Source organism: Chanodichthys erythropterus, chromosome 10, assembly GCF_024489055.1.
Source record: "Chanodichthys erythropterus isolate Z2021 chromosome 10, ASM2448905v1, whole genome shotgun sequence".
NCBI classification, from domain to species: domain Eukaryota; kingdom Metazoa; phylum Chordata; class Actinopteri; order Cypriniformes; family Xenocyprididae; genus Chanodichthys; species Chanodichthys erythropterus.
Genome location: NC_090230.1, coordinates 32,137,259 through 32,161,146, shown reverse-complemented (window position 1 = coordinate 32,161,146; position 23,888 = coordinate 32,137,259). Strand labels below are relative to the sequence as shown.

General features: G+C 37.8%; 1 protein-coding gene across 2 annotated transcripts; it reads right to left on the bottom strand.

Moving 5' to 3' along the window:
- Positions 1-56: 56 nt before the first annotated feature.
- Positions 57-22,744, bottom strand: naa25 (N-alpha-acetyltransferase 25, NatB auxiliary subunit). Of its 2 annotated transcripts, XM_067397339.1 has the most exons (25): positions 22,648-22,701; positions 19,819-19,904; positions 19,218-19,303; positions 18,997-19,135; positions 18,782-18,900; positions 17,307-17,381; positions 17,079-17,186; positions 16,919-16,997; positions 13,852-13,963; positions 13,628-13,717; positions 13,268-13,440; positions 13,078-13,190; positions 11,642-11,849; positions 11,357-11,446; positions 11,091-11,271; positions 8,786-8,885; positions 8,539-8,690; positions 8,315-8,440; positions 6,503-6,746; positions 5,924-6,053; positions 4,001-4,066; positions 3,454-3,551; positions 3,257-3,367; positions 2,995-3,141; positions 57-1,622 (listed from the first exon to the last, which is right to left on the bottom strand). In XM_067397339.1, exons 4-25 carry the CDS (start codon positions 19,004-19,006, stop codon positions 1,500-1,502), a joined length of 2,655 nt encoding a protein of 884 aa, XP_067253440.1. In that variant the 5' UTR covers positions 19,007-19,135; positions 19,218-19,303; positions 19,819-19,904; positions 22,648-22,701; the 3' UTR covers positions 57-1,499. The 2 variants fall into 2 exon arrangements, with proteins under 2 accessions (XP_067253440.1, XP_067253439.1); XM_067397338.1 differs by lacking the exon at positions 19,218-19,303 and having other exon boundaries at positions 22,648-22,744.
- Positions 22,745-23,888: the final 1,144 nt, after the last annotated feature.

The following is a 23,888-nucleotide window of genomic DNA, read 5'->3' as shown; positions in this document are numbered from 1 at the left end:
CAAAACATTTTAAGGCTTCAGGGTGCAAGAAATCAAAAGCAGTCACAGCATGTGGAACATTTACTTTTTATTTAAAAAAAAAAAAAAAAAACTCCTTTTCACATTCCAGTGTTTTTGTTTGTATTTTCTCAATTTCACTAACAAAAGAATTCATCAGCCGACACACTTGACATCTCGAAACGACCTCCTCAGTTCAGAAGCGCTTGTCGTCCTCGTGCTCTGTGACGGCGAGGACGCGAAATGAGCCCTTCAGTCCCGGAGCGACGGAAGAGCCGCTCGCTGCACAACTTGTCCCGTATCCCGTCGTGTTGGATTAAAATAAAAATAGAAAAGAAAAGCATCTCCCTCCCCGAGCAAGTATAAAGCAGTGAAAGCTCGTAGATTGCAGCACACCGTATAACACACGCTATAAACATGATTCTTAATGGCGCTCGGAAACATTGTAAACAAGTTGCACTTCCCGGTAGACATCAACAAGTCAGTCGTATAAAAACCTACCTTAGTCTCTACTGCGACGTTAACGCAAGGCTAATTTAGACGTTTTTGGTATGCAACAATAATAAAACCTCATCATTGAAGGGACATCATCAGTGCAATCAACATTTTTTTTTTTAGAGTTCAAAGTAAACAACTCGGCCCAAACAACGACAAAACCATTCATCCGCCACTTTAAGCATAAAATTAGTTCCCGAACATGATTGATAAATCAAATTTTAACAAACGTACACAAACTTTCCCAAACCTCACCATGTCTTTTCAAGTAGCACTCAATGACGTGTTTGTTTCCGATCAAACGGTCGGGAAAGCTACATTTCGAACGCTTGTGGCTCAAGTAAAGTCATTTGTAATATACAAAGAAATATCGTAATAGAAGCACCCAAAACATTCGTTCAAAGCATCCGAAAGTTTTCGCAAAATCTCCTCGGGACGAATTTAGCTCTTGGCTGGCTGTGCATCGCGAACGGCTACGTAAACGCGTGGCAGAGCGTGTCCGTCTGGAAGGTGGCTTCTTTACGATACGGAGTGGCACCGGTAAGGTGAACACGAATCGTCAGGAGGGGTTTCGCGAGGTCTACGGCTGGGAAGTGAGAGAGACAATAACGCAAGACATCGACAAAAGGACAAAGCAGTTCACTTTAATTCGCCAAGGAGTTCTGGTTGATATTCTTTATCTTCACACTATGTACAATAATTTATAGCAGTATTTCTAAAATTGCTTATTCATTTGCCTATGTAGTTTTGCTAGGGATATGAAGTTACTTTTCCACTTAAAAGTGCTTCTCGGAGCACCGTAGATGCTTGTGCTGAAGCCGTTGTTGAACTTTACAGTGTGCCTGTGTCTGTACGTGAGTAATGAGACGGATAATTAGGAAGAGGAGATGAGGAAGAGAGGGAGATCTCCACCAGCTGAGTTCACAGACTGAGTTAGGGACCGAGGACGCTGTCGCGTGGAGCCGTGCGGGTCAGGGACCGGATCGGATGAAGGATCGATGGAGCGCTCAGATTTTGAGGGATTTCAATGTGTCCGCTCTCTTCTTCAACAGTTCCCCGATCTCCTGCAGCGAACGCAGGTAGCTGCTCTGCACCTTATCCATGCCGGTCTTCGTGAAGGTCCCTTCCGCCTGGATGAAGCAGGAAAACAGCGTTCAAAAACACGCTAAACAAATTCTTTGACTTCGTTTCAACATTACATTGCTTTATGCGATTTATGGGACAAGGAGCTGGATTTACAAAAGAAGTCAAGAAATTTTCAGTTTCAGCACATTGCAAATTTTCTAGAGGAAAAACAATCTCTCAACTAATGCTGTAAACTACACATGAGAGTCAGCTGGTGCTACTATAATAATATTGAAGTTTAAATGAACTTATTTATATACAAACACTTAAATTACACTCAATGTTTTTATTATAAATAAAGTTTAGAATTACATAATCATTTCTACTTCAATTCATTTTTAAAAAAAAATAAACATTTAAATCGCAGCTGTCATAACTGATTTATTCAAACATGCATTAAATATTGTAGAGCATTAAAAATTATAATGAACATGTAACGGTGCATAGCTATATTTATCAGAATGTTGCTTTCTAGAGCACTTTTCTAGCTGACTAATGAGCTTATGGTCACTGAATATGTTTTTCTGAGGTAAATGTGACGTCACGTGACATTGTTTACAAGCTGTTTTATTGACGTCTTTCCGAGGTTGAAACACTGATTGAGCGATTACACGAGACATGATACGGATTTCAGTATATTGTATCAATACTGTATATTTTAACGTACCTTCAGATGTTCATGCATGTTTATTTCGCTGTTGCTGGTATTAAAGCGGAGGAGAGGATGATCACAGGCGCTAAAGCGATCCGTCACGCCACATTAAACAGCGCCAAAACAGTATTAATCTCATAATAAGATGCACGTCATTTGAAATCTGAGACTTTGCTTCATATCAAAAGTAATAAAGCACAAAGATTTATTGGATGGGAGGAGCTACATATTCTGCTCATTCATCAACTGAAAACAGACTAGACTAATCGATTCTTGGGATTTAAAAATCGATATCAGTTCATAAATATGAGAAAACATTAAAATCGAGAAATCAATATATTTTTACCCAGCCCTAGTAAGTACACAAGTCAACAAAATATGTAACATTGTTCTAGTGGTTTTTGGATATTTTAATCTGAAAATCTTACATATTGTGCCTTTAAATGAAACCACTTACTGAAATAAGTTTAAGTTGCAGTATTAAAATTACTAAAAGATCTTACAAAGAAATTAAACTAAATATAAAAAAAATAAGCTAAATAGAAATAAAAAAAAAAAACCTAATAAAATGACAAAAGCACAAAACTAAAAAAAAAAAAAAAAAAGCTAATTCAAAATATGAATGGAGTACTATAATAGTGCATAAATTTCACTGGAGCAGACTTGATGCTGAAAGTCTATTTTTTGAGACAATCAGAACCAAAGCAGTCTCTGATGTCACTTACCTCAGACTGAGTTTGTCCCTCCAGACTGAGGGCTCCCAGCTTCAGGGCCGTCAGGTTGGTCTCCTGGCTCCTGATTTGCTCTAGAGCCTGGTTGAGGAGACTCTGCAAGCTACCGCTGAACTCCTGGAAGGCTGAGATCACCGCCGGCTGTGTGGGAGACACAAATCAGCACATAAACAAGAGTGACCCACATTCCCTCCAACCCTACGCATCATAAATATTGATTCGGAAGAGAGCGTTTCAACAGATATCAAAGCATTACCGTTACAGCGCTGACTTCTTTTTTCTTTTTCTTCTTCTTCTGTAAACTGGACTTTAAGGGCCGGAGGACGCTTCCACAGTAATTAGACACCCATAAGACGATACAAATGGTCTGGAACGAAGAGTTAAGAATGAATTATTTTTATTTTCTATAGAGAGCAGTGGATTCTCTTCAATTCTTAAAGGCGAGAGACTCACTTCAACAAAGTAGACTAGATTCTCCAGTAAAAAGGGTTGTGTCTTGCTTTGACCATCTTTAACTTCTAATAGATCACCTTTACATTTTTCCAACATATCTGAAAAAGCATACAGAAAGACAAGTCAACATGAAAACATTTGCAAGTTTTGTATTAAGAATTTTTTTCACCAGGATTTTATTGGATAGTGAAAGTGGGCTTATTATGTTGGCTTGAGAAAGGCTTAATTAAGGATTAATCGATAATCAAAATAATAATTTGTTACAGAACACCAAACAGACATGTGCTTTGGCTCTTCTGACTCAGGCGGCCCATTCAAGCCAACATCAAAGTTTGTTTACAAACTTTAGCTTCAAGTTATTATTTTCCATGCCCACATAGACTTGGTTACATCAGCAGAGATAAGCATAGACTGTTATTTCATTTTAGTAAAAAAACCAAAATTGATCTAAAACAATGTCATCCGATGACATTAAAAATGTGATAAATTAAATATGAATGTGCAAAAATATTCAAGTAATTTTCAACTAAATGAATCCATGACATACCTTGAAGTTGTACTGCTAAAGACTTGAAAAGATTTGATATTTGTGTCTGAAGCTCTGTTGATTCATCTGAAAATACAAAAGAATAACATTATACATACAAGCATAATAGTCAAATTAAGGCATTAAAAATATTATGTAATATATTGTTTTTTCTATTTACATAATCATAATATGGAAATATAGCTGCAAGCAGCAATTGCGGGGCCAAGCACAAAAACGGCACAATAAGCCAGCCAACAGCCACTAACAGTGAGCAATTAAAGACCTATTAAGATCATTTTAGGCAAAAGAGCTGAAAAATGATCAAAAATTAGGATTTACTGGTTCATCACTTTTGACCAATAGGTGGCGCTGTGACCAAATTAATGTGGTATGGTCAGAGTGAGGTGACAATGACACTTGCAAAGTTTGGTGTCAATATGTCAAAGCATTGCAGAGATACAGCTTCAAGACTGGGTTTTGCATCATGCCTCAAATTTATTGCTCTGGTATATGAAAACAGTTTGCTGTAGCGACTTGAAATCCATAAATTTTTGTCGGCATGGTCTGAAGATGATACGGTTCGATTTGGTGAAAATCGGAGAAACGGTCTAGGAGGAGTTCGAAAAAGTAGGTTTTTAAATAAAACCAATATGGCGGACAGGAACAGGAACATTTTTGTAAATTTTTTATAACTTTTGACCACAAGGTGGCAAAGACCCATACCGAGTTTCATAATGATACGCTAATGCATTCGTAAAATATAGCATTTTAGCACAAAATTCAAAATGGCCAATATGGGCAAATTGGATATCATTCGACTAGGCATGATGCCCCAAATCCAACGAGACCAAATTAATGATTTTTGGACAAACCCATCAGAAGTTATAAGAAAAAATATCCATTTTTCGTATCTCTGGACCAGTAGGTGGCGTTGCGCCGAAATGCTGCATGTTGCCATAGGTCATGCTTGTGATGACATGTACCAAGTTTGGTCTGAATACGATAAAGCGTTGCAGAGATACAGCCTTACGTCTATTTTTTCAAGCACTACGTACAATTCGTTCGCGTGTTTTTCAAAAACGGTTTGAGGAATCAACTTGAATTCCATAAGTTTTTGTCTGCATCGTCTGAAGATGATCTGGTTCATTTTTGTGAAAATCGGAGTAAAAAAAGAATCGAAAAATTAGGTTTTTCAGAAAATTCAAAATGGCGGAAACATTTTCATGACGGAAAATTATGTCATTGGGTGCAATCAATTCGTCTACACCCAAGGAATCAGAGGAAAAAAGAATTTTGTTTCTACTTTTGATAATAATAATAATTTGACTTTTATAACTTTAATAATAATTTGAATTTTGTTGTACCCTTACAGTTCAAAAGTTATTAGCATAAACATAAGTGCAACTTTGGACAGCTGGTGGCGCTAGAGGGATTGAGTTAGAGACTCCAAATTTGCTATTGACACAGTTCAGACTGTCCTCTAACTGTGTGCCAAATTTCACAACTTTTTACAATACGGTTCTATGGGCTGCCATAGACTCCCAGAGCGGAAGAAGCAGAATAATTAAAAAGAAATCTAACAACCTTCGGTGTTTGGCCCCTAATAAAAATAATATAACAATACATGATGACAAATGATTAATATAATATAATATAATATAATATAATATAATATAATATAATATAATATAATATAATATAATATAATATAATTCATATAATATAATATATTGTTTTTTGTAGGATCTTATTAGTTTTTTTACAATTTTTTCCAGGCCAGGAAATCACAATTTTTTTTAATTTTCCTAATTCAATGATCGTAGCAGAATAAATTAACTAATAACTGACATGAGATCAAAAAGGATTGCCAAGATGATGAACGCTTTATAAAAGATCTGCTGTAATATCAAACTGTGCATAAAGAGGTGTGAAGTAACGAACCCAGACCGGTGGTCTCGAGCTCCTGGAGGTGCAGAGGGAGCTGTAGGGAGGAGAGCTGACACTGACAGCAACCGCTGGACAGAGCCTGAGCCAGCCGAGACGACACGGGACCCAGAAACGGGTACTGATGCTGTCAAACACAACATACAGTTTAAACAACAAACTACAGGTAGAGCATTTTACAAATAACTAGGACACATTTCTCAATACTTTAGTCACTTTTTCAAACTCTTCACACACTCATTACCAACTTTCAGCTTGGCACAGCAGTGAATTTCACATTTGTTATTAATGATCCTTTAATGAAAATATTTTGTTTGTTTTTTTACATTTTAAATATGAGGAAAGAACCTCATCTAAATATGAGATTAAGATATTTATGTGACAAAATTATTTACAAAAAAGTCAAAATATGATTAAATACTATAAAAGTACATAACACCAGACCAAGACTTGATGCTAATAGTCAAAACTGGCTTTCTGATATCAATCTGAAGCTACACAGCAAAAATCGACTGAAATAGAAATTAAGCAACTGATAAAAACTGCATTCGCTAAACGGTCTCTAACGGTTCTGACCTGGAGCTGTTTTTCCGTGAACTGTGTGGCCTGGTTTAACGTGTTTTCAAGCTGGGAGAGCAGTGACAGTAGAGAAGACGGTTTGGCTGCCACTCCATTTTCAGTCGTCTTCTCAGAGTTACGTGGTGCTGGTGGGTGAGTCATTGTGGAGACGCAGCCAATCAGCCGCAGAGTAAGCGACCGCAACTTCAGCCACAGGGTCTCGTCCTCTAGAGAGCGCTGCTTGTGCTCCTCGGTCAGCTGCCTACAATTTGTGATCAATATTACCATTACTGAAACACATAAATGTTTAAAGTTGACTTATTATGCACTTTTTCACAGTCTTCTTGTTGTTTTTAGGCTCAACTTTCATTATTTTTCCCATATTCTCCATTGTTGCAGCTCCTCTCTTCCCAGTCTGTCAGTAACGCTCTGTTTAGTTCCTGTCCAGTGCTTCCCACACATAGACTTTACTTGGGCGGGCCACCCACGTATAAGAACGGCCGCCCAAGTATATTTGGAGATACATTTTTGCTTTTATTATTTTTATCCTCTTATACTTTTATATCCACGCAAGATAATGAAACCATCCGCGATCGATTAACTAGTCGTTTCATACCTGCTCGTTATGTGTGCGTCAGAACTGTTTACTCCCGCTGACATTCCCACAGGTGCTGCATTTTGTAAAGTCACTAGGCGGCGCTGTTGCATGTTCTACAAGCTCGCGCAACAGTGCTTCAGACTGCTTCAAAGTGATTCTCAATCAATGAAAAGCGCAGATTTATGCCAAGCGATTGCTAATGAACTCAAGCTGATGAATTATTACAAAGTCTACTTCATGGCCTCTATATAAAATGTTTTAGACAATTGTAAGAATCTGAAGGATCAGCCTGCAATAGTACAGACATTTTAAAATAAGAGTCCCGGTGTATTTCGTGCTTGTTTATAATTAAAAGTCACACGTTAAGTTTTTTTTCTTTTTCTTTTGGGCATTATTGGTATTTTGGTTACACAATAAATTGTATTTAATTTGATTTCCATTTAATTCATAGTAAATTATTGTAGTCTCCCCCACAGGAAGAAAAGACTAAGAACATTATTTGACACATTATTCATTTTATAAATTTTACTAGTAAAATCTGTGTCCCATTCACTGAGACACTATATGACAGCAAGGAGAACATACAAAAAGGTGAACCATTTGAATGCTGTAATTTTGCATAATTTACAATGCATAATTATGCATAATATTAGTATGTAGTTAAATGTAATATTCTATGTAATTAAAATTAATTTCAATAAATAAAAATACTGTTAAAAATCAGACATTATTTGTTTGTCACATGTAGTAGACGATTTTTGTGCCATGGGTAATAGGAGGATTTTTCGCCCGGCTACCACCGCAAGTATATTTCAAACCTGTGGGAAGCACTGTTGTCTCTATGAAGCCCTTCCTTCTGAAAATCACAATGTGCTCTGATTGGTCGGCTGGACCAGTGTGTTGTGATTGGTCAAGCGCTTCGAGCTTGTTTGGGAAATGTCCCGCCCCTTACCATAACGGCCAGTTTCAACACACTACTATCTAACTCAACCAGGCCCCGCCCCTTTATTTTGTGTATGAATTATTTTAATGAGGAATATTGTGACATGTTCATTCCCAGAAGAAAACTCAAGACTACAATGGAGGCGTTTCAGGGAGTTCAGAAACACTGACACCGATATAGAGAAGAACTCCTGCTGGAGGGACTAACAGCAACATTACAAACTAAAGAAAGATGAACATGTAAAAAAAGCACAAGAAATCCTCTTTAAAATGTGTTTGTCTCATCGTACCGGTCTTTAGGGTTCCAGCTGACGAGGACAGTCAGGTCACGGTTGTCCCTTAAGTTGTCCCAAGGGATGTCGTCCTCTTCCGGACATAGAGACATTGATTTTACGCTCTCCTCTAGAGGGGATGATCTGTGAATTGACAAGACGACAATGAATCCTCAAAATATAATCCCCACAGTGACTTCTAAAAGGCAGTAAATACGACAGAGAAAGATGGAGGGACTAACATGTCGGCTTCCAGGAAGAGGTCCAGCAGCATCCTCTCTGTGCGCACCTGGGCAAAGTGCAGCGAGTGATTGAGTCGGTTCCTGAAAGCGATGAACTCTGGGATTTTCTCAAAAGCACCATACTTATATGCTTGAATAATGTATTCTGAGGTCTGCAGAAACAAACACACAGCAGAAGCATGAGTGAGAGCACATGATGACAGAATGGTCATTTTGATTCTGTGCATAAAGAACAACAGCAGCGTACATCTTTCTGGTTCGAGTGAAAAAACCTGAGGGAGAAGTTACAAGACTGGGAAGCAGCAGCAAACTGGCCCAAAGACTCTGCATAGCGGGTCAATAAATACCTGGACAAAGACAGAACCAAAAGAATAGCATTAGCATGGGTGAATTTTGACAAGCTTTGTAAAAAAAAATAAACTGCTAAATGTAAGTAAATTTAACTTAAAGCGTACTGTGATGTACTAAAATAACGTAATAGAGTCTTCGATACCAAGTCGGTACTGAAATTTTAAAAATGTGACGCTTTGAGCGCTGTTGAGTGGATTCGTAAAAGCCTCTGATTGGCCATTGTGTTCACATGCTCAACATACACTATATTGCCAAAAGTATTGGGACACCCCTCCAAATCATTGAATTCAGGTGTTCCAATCACTTCCATTGCCACAGGTGTATAAAATCAAGCACCTAGGCATGCAGACTGCTTTTACAAACATTTGTGAAAGAATGGGTCGCTCTCAGGAGCTCAGTGAATTCAAGCGTGGTACCGTGATAGATTGCCACATGTGCAATAAGTCCATTTGTGAAATTTCCTCACTACTAAATATTCCACGGTCAACTGTTAGTGGTATCATAAAGTGGAAGAAATTGGGAACAACAGCAACTCTGCCACGAAGTGTCAGGCCACATAAAATCACAAATCAATAGCTACAGACCTCCAAACTTCATAGACAGTGCGTAGGGAGCTTCATGGAATGGGTTTCCATGGCCGAGCAGCTGCATCCAAGCCTTACATCACCAAGTGCAATGCAAAGCGCCGGATGCAGTGGTGTAAAGCCACTGGACTCTAGAGCAGTGGAGACGTGTTCTCTGGAGTTACCAATCACGCTTCTCTGTCTGGCAATCTGATAGACGAGTCTGGGTTTGGTGGTTGACAGGAGAACGGTACTTGCCTGGCTGCATTGTGCCAAGTGTAAAGGGTTGTTTTTCAGGCGTTGGGCTTGAACCCTTAGTTCCAGTGAAAGGAACTCTTAATGCTTCAGCATACCAAGACATTTTGGAATTTCATGCTCCCAACTTTGTGGGAACAGTTTGGAGATGGCGACCAGTGCACAAAGCAATGTTCATAAAGACATGGATGAGAGAGTTTGGTGTGGAGGAACTTGACTGGCCTGCACAGAGTCCTGACCTCAACCCGATAGAGCACCTTTGGGATGAATTAGAGCGGAGACTGTGAGCCAGGCCTTCTCGCCAACATCACTGCCTGACCTCACAAATGCGCTTCTAGAAGAATGGTCAAAAATTCGCATAAACACACTCCTAAACCTTGTGGAAAGCCTTCCCAGAAGAGTTGAGGCTGTTATAGCTGCAAAGGGTGGGCCAACTCCATATTAAACCCTACGGATTAAGAATGGGGTTTCATTAAAGTTCATGTGCACATAAAGGCAGGCGTCCCAAAACTTTTGGCAATATAGTGAATATGTCTGTGATTGGCTACAATGATCAACGCACGGGAGTGTTTGTGTCTAGCGAAACAATCAATCATTTTCTAAAAAAATAAATAAATAAAATTATACACTTTTTAACCACAAATGCTCGTCTTGCACTGCTCTGAGATGTGCCATGCATTATGTAATCATGTTGAAAAGGTCACGCGTGATGTCAGAAGTAGGCAAACGTACCAAGTCAAACAACGATGTCGGACGATTTTGAAGTTGGAGGAGAAAATGAGATGGAGTTTTACGCCCTACCATAGTACTTCCACCTACGTCACATATGATCTTTCCAACAAGATTATGTACTGCGTGACGCATTGCAGAGCAGTGCAAAACGAGCTTTTGTGGTTAAAAAGTATATAATTTTTTTTTTTTTTTTTTTTTTGAAAATGGCCTATTATTTAGCTAGATTAGACCCTTATTCCTCGTCTGGGATCATGTAGAGCTCTTTGAAGCTGCACTGAAACTGCTGGACCTGCACTGAAACTGCTGGACCTTCAACCCGTTGAACCCCAGTGAACTATATGGAGAAAAATGCTGGAAAGTTTCTCAAAAACCTTAATTTCTTTTCGACTGAAGAAAAAAAGGCAAACATCTTGGATGAGATGGGGGTGAGTGAATGATCAGAAAATTTTAATTCTAAGTGAACTAATCCTTTAATATGATGTCCTAAAACTTGAATCTTGCAAAAGAACTGCTCTTTAAAATTTAGAATAAGGTGCACTGATAAACTGTGCACAATAAGACAAAGAACATATGTTCAAAAAAATTATTTAATGTCATCTTTAACATATTAATAAAAGACATATTTGTTCCCTGTAGTCGATGTGTTCTCACCCTATGGTGTCGTGCTGGACGTGTTTGGCGTCCAGGCCGGAGTAAAGATCTACCACCGGCTCAAAAGCCCCCAGACGGCAGTACAGAAGCAAAAGCAGCAGCTTGAACTGAGCGTTGGAGGAACTGTGGGAAAGACCTTCTTCTAACATCCCCAGACACTGCCACAACATGTTCTGATCACCTAACAACACAGACACCACACTCGTTCATCAATAACATGAAGGGTTTTAATCAAAACTGATTCTAAAAATGAGAAGCACACGCACCCGTCTCCATCCACAGGTCGATATAGACATGAGCCGCCATGAGACAGTACATATCTGAGAACTGGAGCTCTGTTTTTAAACAGGACTTCCCTAGAGCAGAAGTAAAACAGGAAATGGTAAGACTGCTGTAAAACAGAACATTATAGGTCAATTAAAATGTGTCAATGTATAGAAAATATGTCAAGTGCTTGCCGTGGAAAATGTAAGATGCTGGCATTTTCACAGATTATGTCATTTAATTAGGAAGAAATTTGAATAGTCCAACCTGCCTAGTCATCTGCTTACCGAACTGTAAGCCGTGCCGGTAATGCGCCTTCAGTTCTTTGATGAGTCCCAGTTTGTCCTCGGTGTTGAGTGCATGCTGTAGACCCAGACAGCGGCTGAGCTGCGTCACACACAAATGTCTCTGCAGAGCCCGCGTGTCTCCCGGGAGAGCAACACCATCCTCTCCAGGAGCAGCCAGCGGCACGGCCTCCATTAGCCTGTTGATGAACTGAGACAGTCGCAAGAAAGTTAGAAACACTCAAGAACATCTCTTCTTGTCTAAGTGTTCTGTTCTTAAATAGAATAAGCTGCAAAAATAAATAAATAAAAAATGATGTGATAATGTATATGTGAGGGTATACTAAATTTATATACACACCAATCAGGCATATCATTATGACCACCTTCCTAATATTGTGTTGGTCCACCTTTTGCTGCCAAAACAGCCCTGACCCATTAAGACATGGACTCCTCTAGACCCCTGAAGGTGTGCTGTGGTATCTGACACCAAGATGTTAGCAGCCCTAGACATTTAGGTCCTGTAAGTTGCGAGGTGGAGCCTTCATGGTTCGGACTTGTTTGTTCAGCACATCCCACAGATGCTCGATTAGATTGAGATCTGGGGATTTTGGAGGCCATTTTTGCCTTGTAGCAGGGTGCATTATCCTGCTGAAAGAGGCCACAGCCACCAGAGAATACAGTTTCCATGAAAGGGTGTACATGGACTGCAACAAGGTTTCCCAGGTTGCCTCCACCAGCTTGCCTTCTTCCCATAGTGCATCCTGGTGCCATTTGTTCCCCAGATAAGTGACGCACATGCACCCGGCCATCCACGTGATGTAAAAGAAAACATGATTCATCAGACCAGGCCACCTTCTTCCATTGCTCTGTGGTCCAGATCTGATGCTCACACTGTTGTCTCTTTCAACAGTGGACAGGGGTCAGCATGGGCACCCTGACTGATCTGCAGCTCAATACACAACAAATTGTGATGCTCTGTGTATTCTGACACCTTTCTATCAGAACCAGCATTAACTTCTTGAGCAATTTGAGCTACAGTAGCTCGTCTGTTGGATCGGACCACACGGACCAGCCTTCAGTGAGTCTTGGCCACCCACGACCCTGTCACCAGTTCACCACTGTTCCTTCCTTGGAGCACTTTTGATAGATACTGACCACTGCAGACCGGGAACACCGCACAAGAGCTGCAGTTTTGGAGATGCTCTGAGCCAGTCGTCTATCCGTCACAATTTGGCCCTTGTCAAACTCACTCAAATCCTTACGCTTGCCCATTTTTCCTGCTTCTAACACATCAACTTTGAGGAAAAAATGTTCACTTGCTGCCTAATATATGCCGTGCCGCAATGAAGAGATAATCAGTGTTATTCACTTCACCCGTCAGTGCTCATAATGTTATGCCTGATCTGTGTAAATGCATTGCATCTTGTCACGCTTACCTGCACATGTTGGTCAGGTGCGAGTAGATCCAGAAAGATCTTTAGGTCAGTGATGCAACATGGCTTGTCTCCAAACTTCACAAAGAACTGGAACATGAGCTCAAGAGGTTCACCTGTATCATGTTGGGAACACATGTCAGAAACACACAGCAAACATACAGCCTGTAAACCGCCACAACCCATCCAGTACCTAGCTGCTGTGCTTCAGGACAGCTCCGCTCTCTGAGCCGCCTGATGAGCTCCAGACGGGCCAGGTACGGTCCTCTCAGATGCTTCGACTCCTTTGCATCTTCTGTGGCCAGTCGCTCCTCCATGAAGCTGATGGACTGAGCTACGGAGGCGTGCACCTCCCCTTCTGCACAACTGCAACACAGAGAGCAACACCACAGCATGCATGAGACCATGAGACAGGATGTGTTCAGAATGGCACACTACTTTATTATTGTATCACCGATAGGCAGTATACAATGCAGTGTACTTGACCTTTCATTTCCAGTGTGACAAATGCTTTCCCAGCTAAATGTTTGCATGCAATTAACTTTTTACGTACTGAGCTCCTTCCTGTGGAGGCGTCCAGCTCTGATCAATGAGGTGGAACAAAGAGTCAAAATATAGCAAGTAGAACTGCCAGTCATCAGGGCTGCAGAGAGAAACAAAACCTACCGATTAACAACTTACGTAAAGACAATTCATTGCTAAACTGGAACAACCTCACCCAGACGCAGCTATTTATGTTTAAGGAACAGAAAGACAACTGATCAGTAGTGAACTCACTTTTTTAGGAGCAGCTTGCAGGACAGAGCGTTGCACTCGGCCCAGCGCTCCAGACGGCGATACAGCATCATGCATTTGTTCTCACGGCTCTGCAGTTCACTGGTCAGCTTCTCTAAGGGAGAAAAACACAAAGCAAAATGAGACACAAAGCTAAGAGGCATTAAAACATGCAGATACAAATCAACTGGAAGGTTGCACATTCTTTGCAATACAAATGTTAATGGTAGAAGCTCATAGTACACGCCAAACCTTTGGAGTCTGTAAGATTTATTTTAACTCACTTTAGAGTTGCTCCACATAAACAGAAAACATACAATTACAGACACTATTGACTATCATATGTAGGGTTGGGAACCGAGAACCGGTTCTCATCCGGAACCGGTAGTGTTTTTTGAAAAGAACCGGAACCGTGGAAGATTTCTAAGTATCGGTTCCGAAAACGGTTCTGGTGTGATGGGTGGTCGAAGTGCGGGGAGCGTATCCTTTCATAAAGACGTCTCACATCATAAATATTATAGCAATGAATGCACTGAAAAGCCCTCGCGCGGCGCTACTCATATACGCAAGATTTCAATAGAGAGAGAGAAAGAGACATGCCCAAACCTGCATGATTAATCTTTATAAGATCGCGTTCTCGATTTCATCACCCACATGATCGCCCCTGTATATTAAACCTTTGACAAAAGTAAAATCGCGACATTCAACCCTGCGTTTGCGCTGCCGTTGATCTGAAGAGAGTTGTAATGTGTATATAAACAGCTTCACAAACAGTCTTTTCAAAAGCACAGTAGGCTATCATTATTTCTGTGTGAGAAATAGGCCTATTCCAATTATAACAGAAGTATACAAAAGTTTATTATTCAGATAGAAATCCTGATGTTTATGTAGGTCTAATAAATTACCTTCTGTTCTGAAAGTGACGACTGTATCGACTGCATTGTTACGCCACTAGGTGGCAACAAATTTACTGTTAAAATGTCTATCAATGAATCATTCTGCCAGACTTTATGAATCCAACTTACAAAAATATTCTGTTTCACCTGTCTGAATCTTACATGTTTGTTAAAGCATCTTATCTTATTTGTGGTAACACTTTATAAGGTTCATTTATGAACTAACCATCAGTAATACCTTTGCTAATGTATTTGTTAATGTTAATAAAAATACAGCCGTTCAGAGATGTTACTTCACAGTGCATTAACTAATGTTAACAAATACAAGTCTTGATTTTAATAATGTAAATGTTGAAATTAACATTAACAAAGATTAGAAATGCTGTAGAAATGCAGTTCATTATTAGTTCATGTTAATGTAGTTAACTAATGTTAACTAATGAACCTTATTGTAAAGTGTTAGCGAATTTGTTGAGATTAACAGTTTGTTAAATTCATTTTACACAAAAGGGACTGTTTGAGTCGAGTATTGTGCATTTTTCCCTTACTACAATTTTTTAATAGTTGTTTAATTATTTTAATGGAACCGGAATCGGAACCGGAAAATATATCACGATTCCCAACCCTAATCATATGTGTATTAATATATTAGTTAGGCTAGTAGTTTTTGGTTTGGTATCCAAATTGGAAGCAAGAATTGTGAAATTACAAAAGTATCTGAAATTTGGTGTCATAGCCTTATTTATTAAGGTTGCATTTATAATTTATTTATTTAATCTGTTTTATTTCTTCCCAAATTCCATTTTTTCGGGATTCCTTTTTTTCTACCGTTTTAATTTTTTTTGGACTCCATTTTAAAGGTTAAATTAAATTTTAGTAATCAAAAACCATGTCTAGTAATTAAAAACATGACACTTTAATAATTTATTAAAACTTTCACAAAAATAAACATCTTTAAGGCCCTATGAAATACATCCCCCCCCCCGTTTTTCGTTTTAAGTTTCATGGATTCCATTTTAAATGGTTTAATTTTAAATTTTAATGATCAAAAAGCATGTCTAATTAATTAAATAAATAAATAAAAAATATTTTTTTAATCATTATCAAATGTTTTGTTTTTGTTTTTTCAGAAATTGTGTTGTGTATTTAATTTTTTCTGGCAATAAAATGAAGGCAACAAACAATTTAATTAAACAAAACAATTTAATTTATCTTTTAATCATGATATTAAACTTTTTTGTCAAACAAAGTGCTGCACAACAGAGCTTTACTATTAAAATTAAAACATGGAAGAAAATTGTGATTATTCCTTTAAAAAAATTAATTATTATTTAATATTATTATTAGTGTCACTATTACTCCATTGAGACGTAGCTAAATTCTTCTGTACAACATTAATATGTTTCTGTCACAGTTTCTTTAAGTTAAGCCGAACATTTATTTTGATGGGTTTCCATGAAGTTTTTGTGCGTTTATGATATGATGATAGTTTTTCTCAAATGAAACGGTAAAATGCTCATTAAGTGACTCTCAGAGAGGCTCTGGAGATGAAGTTCATGCATCCATGTCCTCTTATAGTGAGGAAGCAGGGGCTGAAAACACCACGAGCATCACGTGTACTTCAGTGTGTAAATGAAACCGTGCATCTGCGCCATTCATTCACACAGAGACACAGAACATGAAGTATTCATATGTAAATAGTCTTTTTGCGGTTTAATATTCACAGACACTAGTCTATACCACGATTTAATTTAAGTGTACTGACCTACTTGTTATTTATTCATCAAAAATTTAACAAATTCCATCTTTTATGAACGGATTCCGTGATTCTGTCCTTGTTTTCTGCATCACGGAAATCAAAGGGCCCCATTTATTGCTTCTCTGTGGTGGGGACACTGAAAATTTTGGCAGGAAAAGTAACAATTTGAACCATTGGCCCGAAAAAAAAATCTTTGCATTGAGCCCTGTTGACAGTAATATTTTAAATAAAAAGAGATGTGAACTATAACATGTTTACATGGAGTAAAAACACCAGGCATTGGAAACTACTGTTCATTTTTACATTCTTATCGTCTCTGGTAACTGACAGCATGTCACACAAGCAATACAAAGACATTCAACTGGAAATAACCCAGAGTATTCCTTTGAAGAACACACATTTTATTCCCCCTCACCTCCAAGTGGCCCCTGAACCACCTCCAGCGCCTCCACATATTTCCCCAAACGCTCCAAGATCATGAAGTACAGCTGGACCTGGAACAGCCCATGGAAAATGCGTCATGAACTTTATACGGCTGAAATAAACAGAAACAGATTATCGATAACACGTCCTACCTCAGCTTCTGCCTCGATTTTCTCCTCCTTAACCATTTTCTCCACCATACGCTCAGCTAACGGCAGGAACATGGTGTGAGAGAGTTTTTCATCTTGTGCCGAGATGGCCTGAAACACATGGCAGATGTTGGAGAAATGTAATGTAATGGCAATTTTATACATTTATTTTGATCTGCATGGGTTCATCCATGATATGAATTGTTTATGCAAGTAAGAAAACAATCATACCTGCATCACCAAGCTCATGACCGACCAGAAGTAATACGGGTTTTTGGGGACAATTTTATACAGCGCCATTCCAGCCTGTCAGAAGTGCAGAGACAGAAAAGTCTTTCAACATAAACAATGATTTTGGAGGTTCACGATTAATCATGAAGCCCTATTTAAACCGAAATCTCAATTTCAAATTGTGATTAACAAATTGCAAAGGCTGTGATTTAATTAAATAAATAAATAAATAAATGTGCTGCATGTTGCATGAGTGAAGCGCAACACTGTGTTCATTTACACGCAAGCAGTTCACGATGTGCTGTTTTCAGTGTCTTGGTTCACAGTAAACGCTGCTCCACACACTACATCTCTGCATCTGCTCTGAGTTTGAGACGCTTATAACATGCATTTAGGAGCGCAACATGCGCCAACCATCTTCCCAAAATTGCAATACTCTTATAAAGCAGCTGTTGCCAATAAAAGAGAAGCTTTAAAGGGATAGTTCACTCAAAAATCATTTACTCTACCAAAATTTGTATGAATTTCTTTCTTCCGCTGAATACAAAAGAAGATATTTTGAAGAATATGGGTAAAAGAAACCCTTTGACTTGCATAGTATGGAAAAAAAATACAAAATACTATGGAAGTCAATGGGGTCCATCAACTGTTTTTTTTTACCCATATTCTTCAAAATATATTCTTTTGTGTTCAGCAGAAGAAAGAAATTCATACAGGTTTGGAACAACTTGAGGGTGAGTAAATGATGACAGAATTTTTATTTTTGGGTGATCTATCCCTTTAAGGGCTCCCTGCGGTTTACCGCCAAAATAAAAGACCAATAGTTTGAAAATGCATAAATTAAGAAAGCCATAAATATTAGTACTATAAAATCTTTTATATAAATACTGATACAGTGAAATTACAGTGAAATTTTATATTTGTAATAATAATAATAATATTTTATAGTCAAAATTATATTTATTCACAACTTTTAAGCCCATACTTAGCAGAACAAGCACTGCAAACCTGGAGAAGTTTTTAAACCTCATTTTAAATAGCAATTGCAATTATTTCCCCCCCAAATTAAGAAGCCTTACTTAAAGGGTTAGTTCATCACAAAAAAAGAAGAAGAAAATTCTGCCATTAATTACTCGCCTTTATGTCGTTCCAAACCAATAACGTTCATCTTCAGAACACAAATTAAGATATTTTTGAGGGGGTTTTTTTAATCTCCCATAGAAAGCAATGTTATTACCATCATTCAAGGTCCAGAGAAGTAATAAAGACATTGTTAAAATAGTCAACGTAATTTTGTTGCTTTAAATGGGGAATTAAAAACCTCTCAGATTTCATCAAAAACATCTTAATTTGTGTTCCGAAGAAGAACGAAGGTCCTAGGGGTGTGGAGCGTCATGACGGTGATTTCATTTTTGGTTGAACTAACCGTTTAATATTATAAACAGGACATAATGATTAATGAACACAAACAGAACCTGTTGCATTTTCTTGTACTCTCCGACCCGAGCATAGGCCATGAAGAGGTGAGAGTGGTACTCCTCGCTCGTTGGAACCTTCCGGACTGCAGCTTCATAAAGCTTAGTCACTAATTCGGCTAAAGAAGGAAAAAGTCCATGTGAATTAGCTTGTTCTGATTGGCTGAGATTTTGCTGCAGCATTTCAGGTCTGCGTCTGCGCTTTTAACACTCACGCCGATGCATTTCTCTGTAGAGGATAGTCAGTGCCTGCAGAGAGTTGTCATCTGTGGGTTCGAGAACGGCCACCTCCTGTGCCAGCGTGAAAGCTTCATCCTGTTTGCCGGTGCGCTGCAGACCAATCGCCTTCAAGACCTGGAAATAAATGCATCCAGAGCTAATTTATCAATCTAGATGGACAAATTCATTAAGTTTTTTCTTTCTTAAACAACAATGCCTTTTGTGCTGACAGCTATCCACAGCGTCACGTGAAGTACAGCGTTAATCCATCACTTCTGACAACTAGACCAGCCACGGTCTGAGCTGACCAAAATGAAACAGTGTTCGCACAATTAATTGAAATAAAACCAAAATCACAGTATGAGTTAGTGCGATTATTAAAACGTTCAATGTTTTAATGTTTGAAATGGCGAACGTCACATGAACAAACAGGAAAACAATTCTCTTGCATCCTCAGAGAAAGTGTTAACAGCAGCATGAACTGAACACGATACTTTAAGGTACTTTTAAGGTAATCGGCTAGCCTATGTAGTTACTTTTATTGCTGGCATTTTATTCAATTTTAATATCCGAACATTAATGAGAAGAGGAAAAATAAACTTTTAGATATAAATCTGCAAATGCAATAGACATCTTCGCTGCTCCTTTGAAGGCATCTCGAGTAAAACATCTCTATAATTAATGAAGCACATCAAAAGACCTGAACCGGAAGCAATGCAACCTGTTTTACAGAATACGTAAGTTTGTTGCACTTAACCTGCATTAATGATTACAAGCTGGACGTGGAGTTCTGGAGTAAAAACAAATAATGTACACACCTTTGCACAGTGAAGATCTTTGTGCTTCTTAAGCAGTTTGTCGGCCTGCTGGATTGCCATCTTGTTATTGCCATTGTCCAGGTAATCTAGAAGAGAAATACATGTTCAATACAACAGTACAGCACTAGTGTGGAAGTTACCAAACACTTCGACCATTACTGAAGAGAGCTACCATGTGTTTCCATCATTCAAGTGATGATAAACCAGACAATGCTACTAATCAGCCAGTCAAATGTCACTAGACCAATAAGTAATTATAACTTAAAGTATAATTTACTCCAAAAAGTGAATATTCTGTCAGGATTTAGTTGACTTCAGAATTAAAATTTCCTGATAATTTACTCACCCCCATGTCGTCCAAGATGTTCATGTCTTTCTTTCTTCAGTCAAAAAGAAATGAAGGTTTTTGAGGAAAAAATTCCAGGATTTTCTCCGTATAGTGGACTTCACTGGGTTCAACGGGTTGAAGGTTCAAATGTCAGTTTCAGTGCAGCTTCAAAGAGCTCTACATGATGAGGAATAGGAATCTTATATAGCGAATCGACGTGTTTGAAATGTACTTTTTAACCACAAATGCACTGCTATGCGCCATGCATTACGTAATCACGTTGGAAAGGTCAAGAGTGATGTAGGCAAAAGTACCGATCCAGTGTTTACAAAGCAAACATGCAAAGACTAAGTCAAACAGCCATTACAAAAAAAAAAAAAAAAAAGGTTAAACAATGTTGGACTATTTTGATGTTGGAGAAGCGGTACTTTCACCTACGTCACATGTGACCTTTCCAACATGATTACGTAATGCGTGGCGCATGGCAGTGCATTTGTGGTTAAAAAGTAGTCTGGGATCATGTAGAGCTCTTTGAAGCTGCACTGAAACTGACATTTGGATCTTCAACCCGTTGAACCCCAGTGAAGTCCACTATATGGAGAAAAATCCCGGAACGTTTTTCTGAAAAACCTTCATTTCTTTTTGACTAAAGAAAGAAAGATATAAACATCTTGGATAGCATGGGGTAAGTAAATTTTAATTCTGAAGTGAACTAATCCTTTAATGAAGTTACAAACCTTTCTTTTTGAATTGATACAGGTTTAGAACATAACATAACCAAAGGAACGGTCCCTTTAACCAGCATGTTTAACTCTTGCTCATACAAATGGTAAAAGAAAGAAAAAAGAAAGTCTGTTTTTTGGTGCAAGAAACCTTGAATGACTATTATAAGTGGATAAAATGCTACAGAAATGTAGAATATGACCGCTTTAAAGTGGGTATTATGGGTAAACTGCACATTCAATGATGCTAAACCACAAGTGAGGATTTCACAGCATCGGTGATCGGGAACAAACGCCTGCAGACACTCAGAAACACAGCACTGCATCACTCAAAACATGCATGGCTCAGATAGACCCCCGACTGTGAGAACGCTCCCTCACCGGCTGCTCGATGCAGGATCCCCCTCCCCTCCCTTCCCATGAGTCTCTCTGCTAAAAACACAGGACCATGTCGATCGACAGCTGGATGCCAAAATTAACCAGGCCAGACAGTAGACTTGGACTTTCTACATGAGAACAGCTCCGTGTGTCTGTCCATTCATACTTTTAAATAGCACATTTCCTCATAACTGTTATATTTCTAATCAATCACCCACGCAAATAGCGATCAATTTTAGACAATAGGATGGCAAGACTGCACAAATCAGCAGAATAAAGGTCATTGAAATATTGATCGTGATAAACCTCACATGCACAGCGCAGCATCTCTAGTGTAGTAGAAGAACAGCGTCTTTTTGAGATAATATTTCATTCAAAAATATATAATATTATAAAATCACTTTGAATCAAATGCACAGTATGAACTCAGAATTATTTCTGAAAATTTATTTTTTGCTGATTGGTAAAAAAAAATAAATTCCAGTTTATAAAAACATGATATAATTAATTTAATAATATTATTTAATGAAAACGTGTCTCAAATATTTATATAATAGGTTGTTTAATATATTAAGACCATGCAATAACTTTAAATAGAAGATGCATAGAGATTTATTGACTTTGCAATGTAGCACCATAAATATGCAAATACATTAAAGTCTACTACATGCATATATATGACAATATACATGACAGAGTCAGATTTTGCATAATTTTGATTGCTAAAACACAAATGTCAGTGGTGTACCTCAAGGCTATACATTCAGACCAATTCAGTTTAAGAGTTCAAGCATTTAAAGTCATTTATAGGGCATTTCTGCACCGCTCTGGAGAACATTTCCAAAATTAAACATAATAATATAAACATAAAAACTTATATATAATCTCTGGGAAACAATAAGCAGGTCTAAGTTATTTCAGATCATTTAGACACAAAGCTCAGCTTTATGCATCTATAATGTAATTACACATATATCAATTATGCATGTAAAGCATCTTTCTAAGAATATATACACAATCTATAGAAGAGGTGAAATATTAAAGCACAAATGGCTCCAATTGAGGCAGTTAATCTCTTTGACATCTCACACAGGTAATGAGCCGGTTGATCAAATGACATTAGCACTGATCTCTTGACATTTAAACAGTATTTCTAGGTTTAAATGGACTGTAAACAGGGTTTGTTCTACCGATTGAAACTTCAGAGTGTGGCCGCATAAGGACGCACTGTCATCCGGCACCGCAGTCGAACCGACACCGCGGCTTGAGCACCACAGGCCTCACCGGCTCTCCACAGCTCCTGCAGCGCTTTTATAAACTCAGTAACGCACAGGCCGGTCCTACAGCACTAGTCAGACCAGCTGAGTCTCTGTAAGCCCAGCGGTGCGATGCGAATCTTACCGTAAATGGGTCGCAGTCTTCTGTCGTTAGGGTCTTGCACATGGCCCCTCGCCGCCATGATGGAGCTGAGCAGGATTATTTGGTGCGCATGCGCAGAGAGAGCACTCCGGAAAGACTTTAAACAGGAGCCTGGAGTCATGCGTGTCGTTTAGCGTCACTGTAAAAGACTGCTTTTTTCTCGCTTACAAAAAAGAAGTGCAATGGTACGACCTAGTTTTAGAATGTAATTTTTGCTTAAAAAAGCTCAGAAAGCAACATGGTATTGTTTAAGCAGGGGTTTTCAAAGTGGGGGTTGGGGGCCCCAAGGGGGCCACAAGGGAGTGCAAGGAAATGTTTAGAGAAAACAGTGTGAAAATGTAAACATAATAATAACAAAAAAATATTTTAGTTAAAAATAAAGAAAAATTGGATTACAATAAATAAATACAACTTAGATTAAAAAAAAATTATACAAATTAAATAAAATATAAAAACAATAAATGAGCAAATAAATAATACATCTAAAATTAGAAAAAAATGTAATAAATAATAGAAACGAACTATTTTCCTAATAATAGGTAAAAATAAATAAAAATTGGATTACAATAAAATAAATACAACTTAGATTAAAAAAAAAAATAATTGATTAACATTTGAAAAAAATAAATAAATAAATAATTGAAACGGAATATTTTCCTAATAATAGTTAGACATATTTATTATATTTATTATGGGTCCCTCCCACAAGGATGATCATATTTTGCAAAAATATATTTTAGGTCAAAATAAATAAAAATTGGATTACAATAAATAAATACAACTTAGATAAAAAAAAAAATTGATAATTAAAATTAAATAAAATACGAAAACAAAAAATGAGCAAATAAATAATTAATCTAACATTAGAAAAAAATCTAATAAATAATAGAAACGGAATATTTTCCTAATAATATTTAGACATTTATAATATTATTATTTTTTTTCACAATACAAATTGGACTTTTAAATTGAAATTTTAGGATGGGGTCCCTCGTGCAACGGTGATCATATTTTGCGGGTCCATGGAAAAGTTTAGAGAAAAGAGTGTAAAAATGTAAAACATAATAACAAAAATATATTTTAGGTAAAAATAAATAAAAATTGGATTAAAATAAATAAATATAACTTAAAAAAAAAGATAAATAATAAATAAAACACGAAAACAAAAAAAGGGCAAATAATTAAAAAAATCGAATAAATAATAGTAACGAAATATTTTCCTA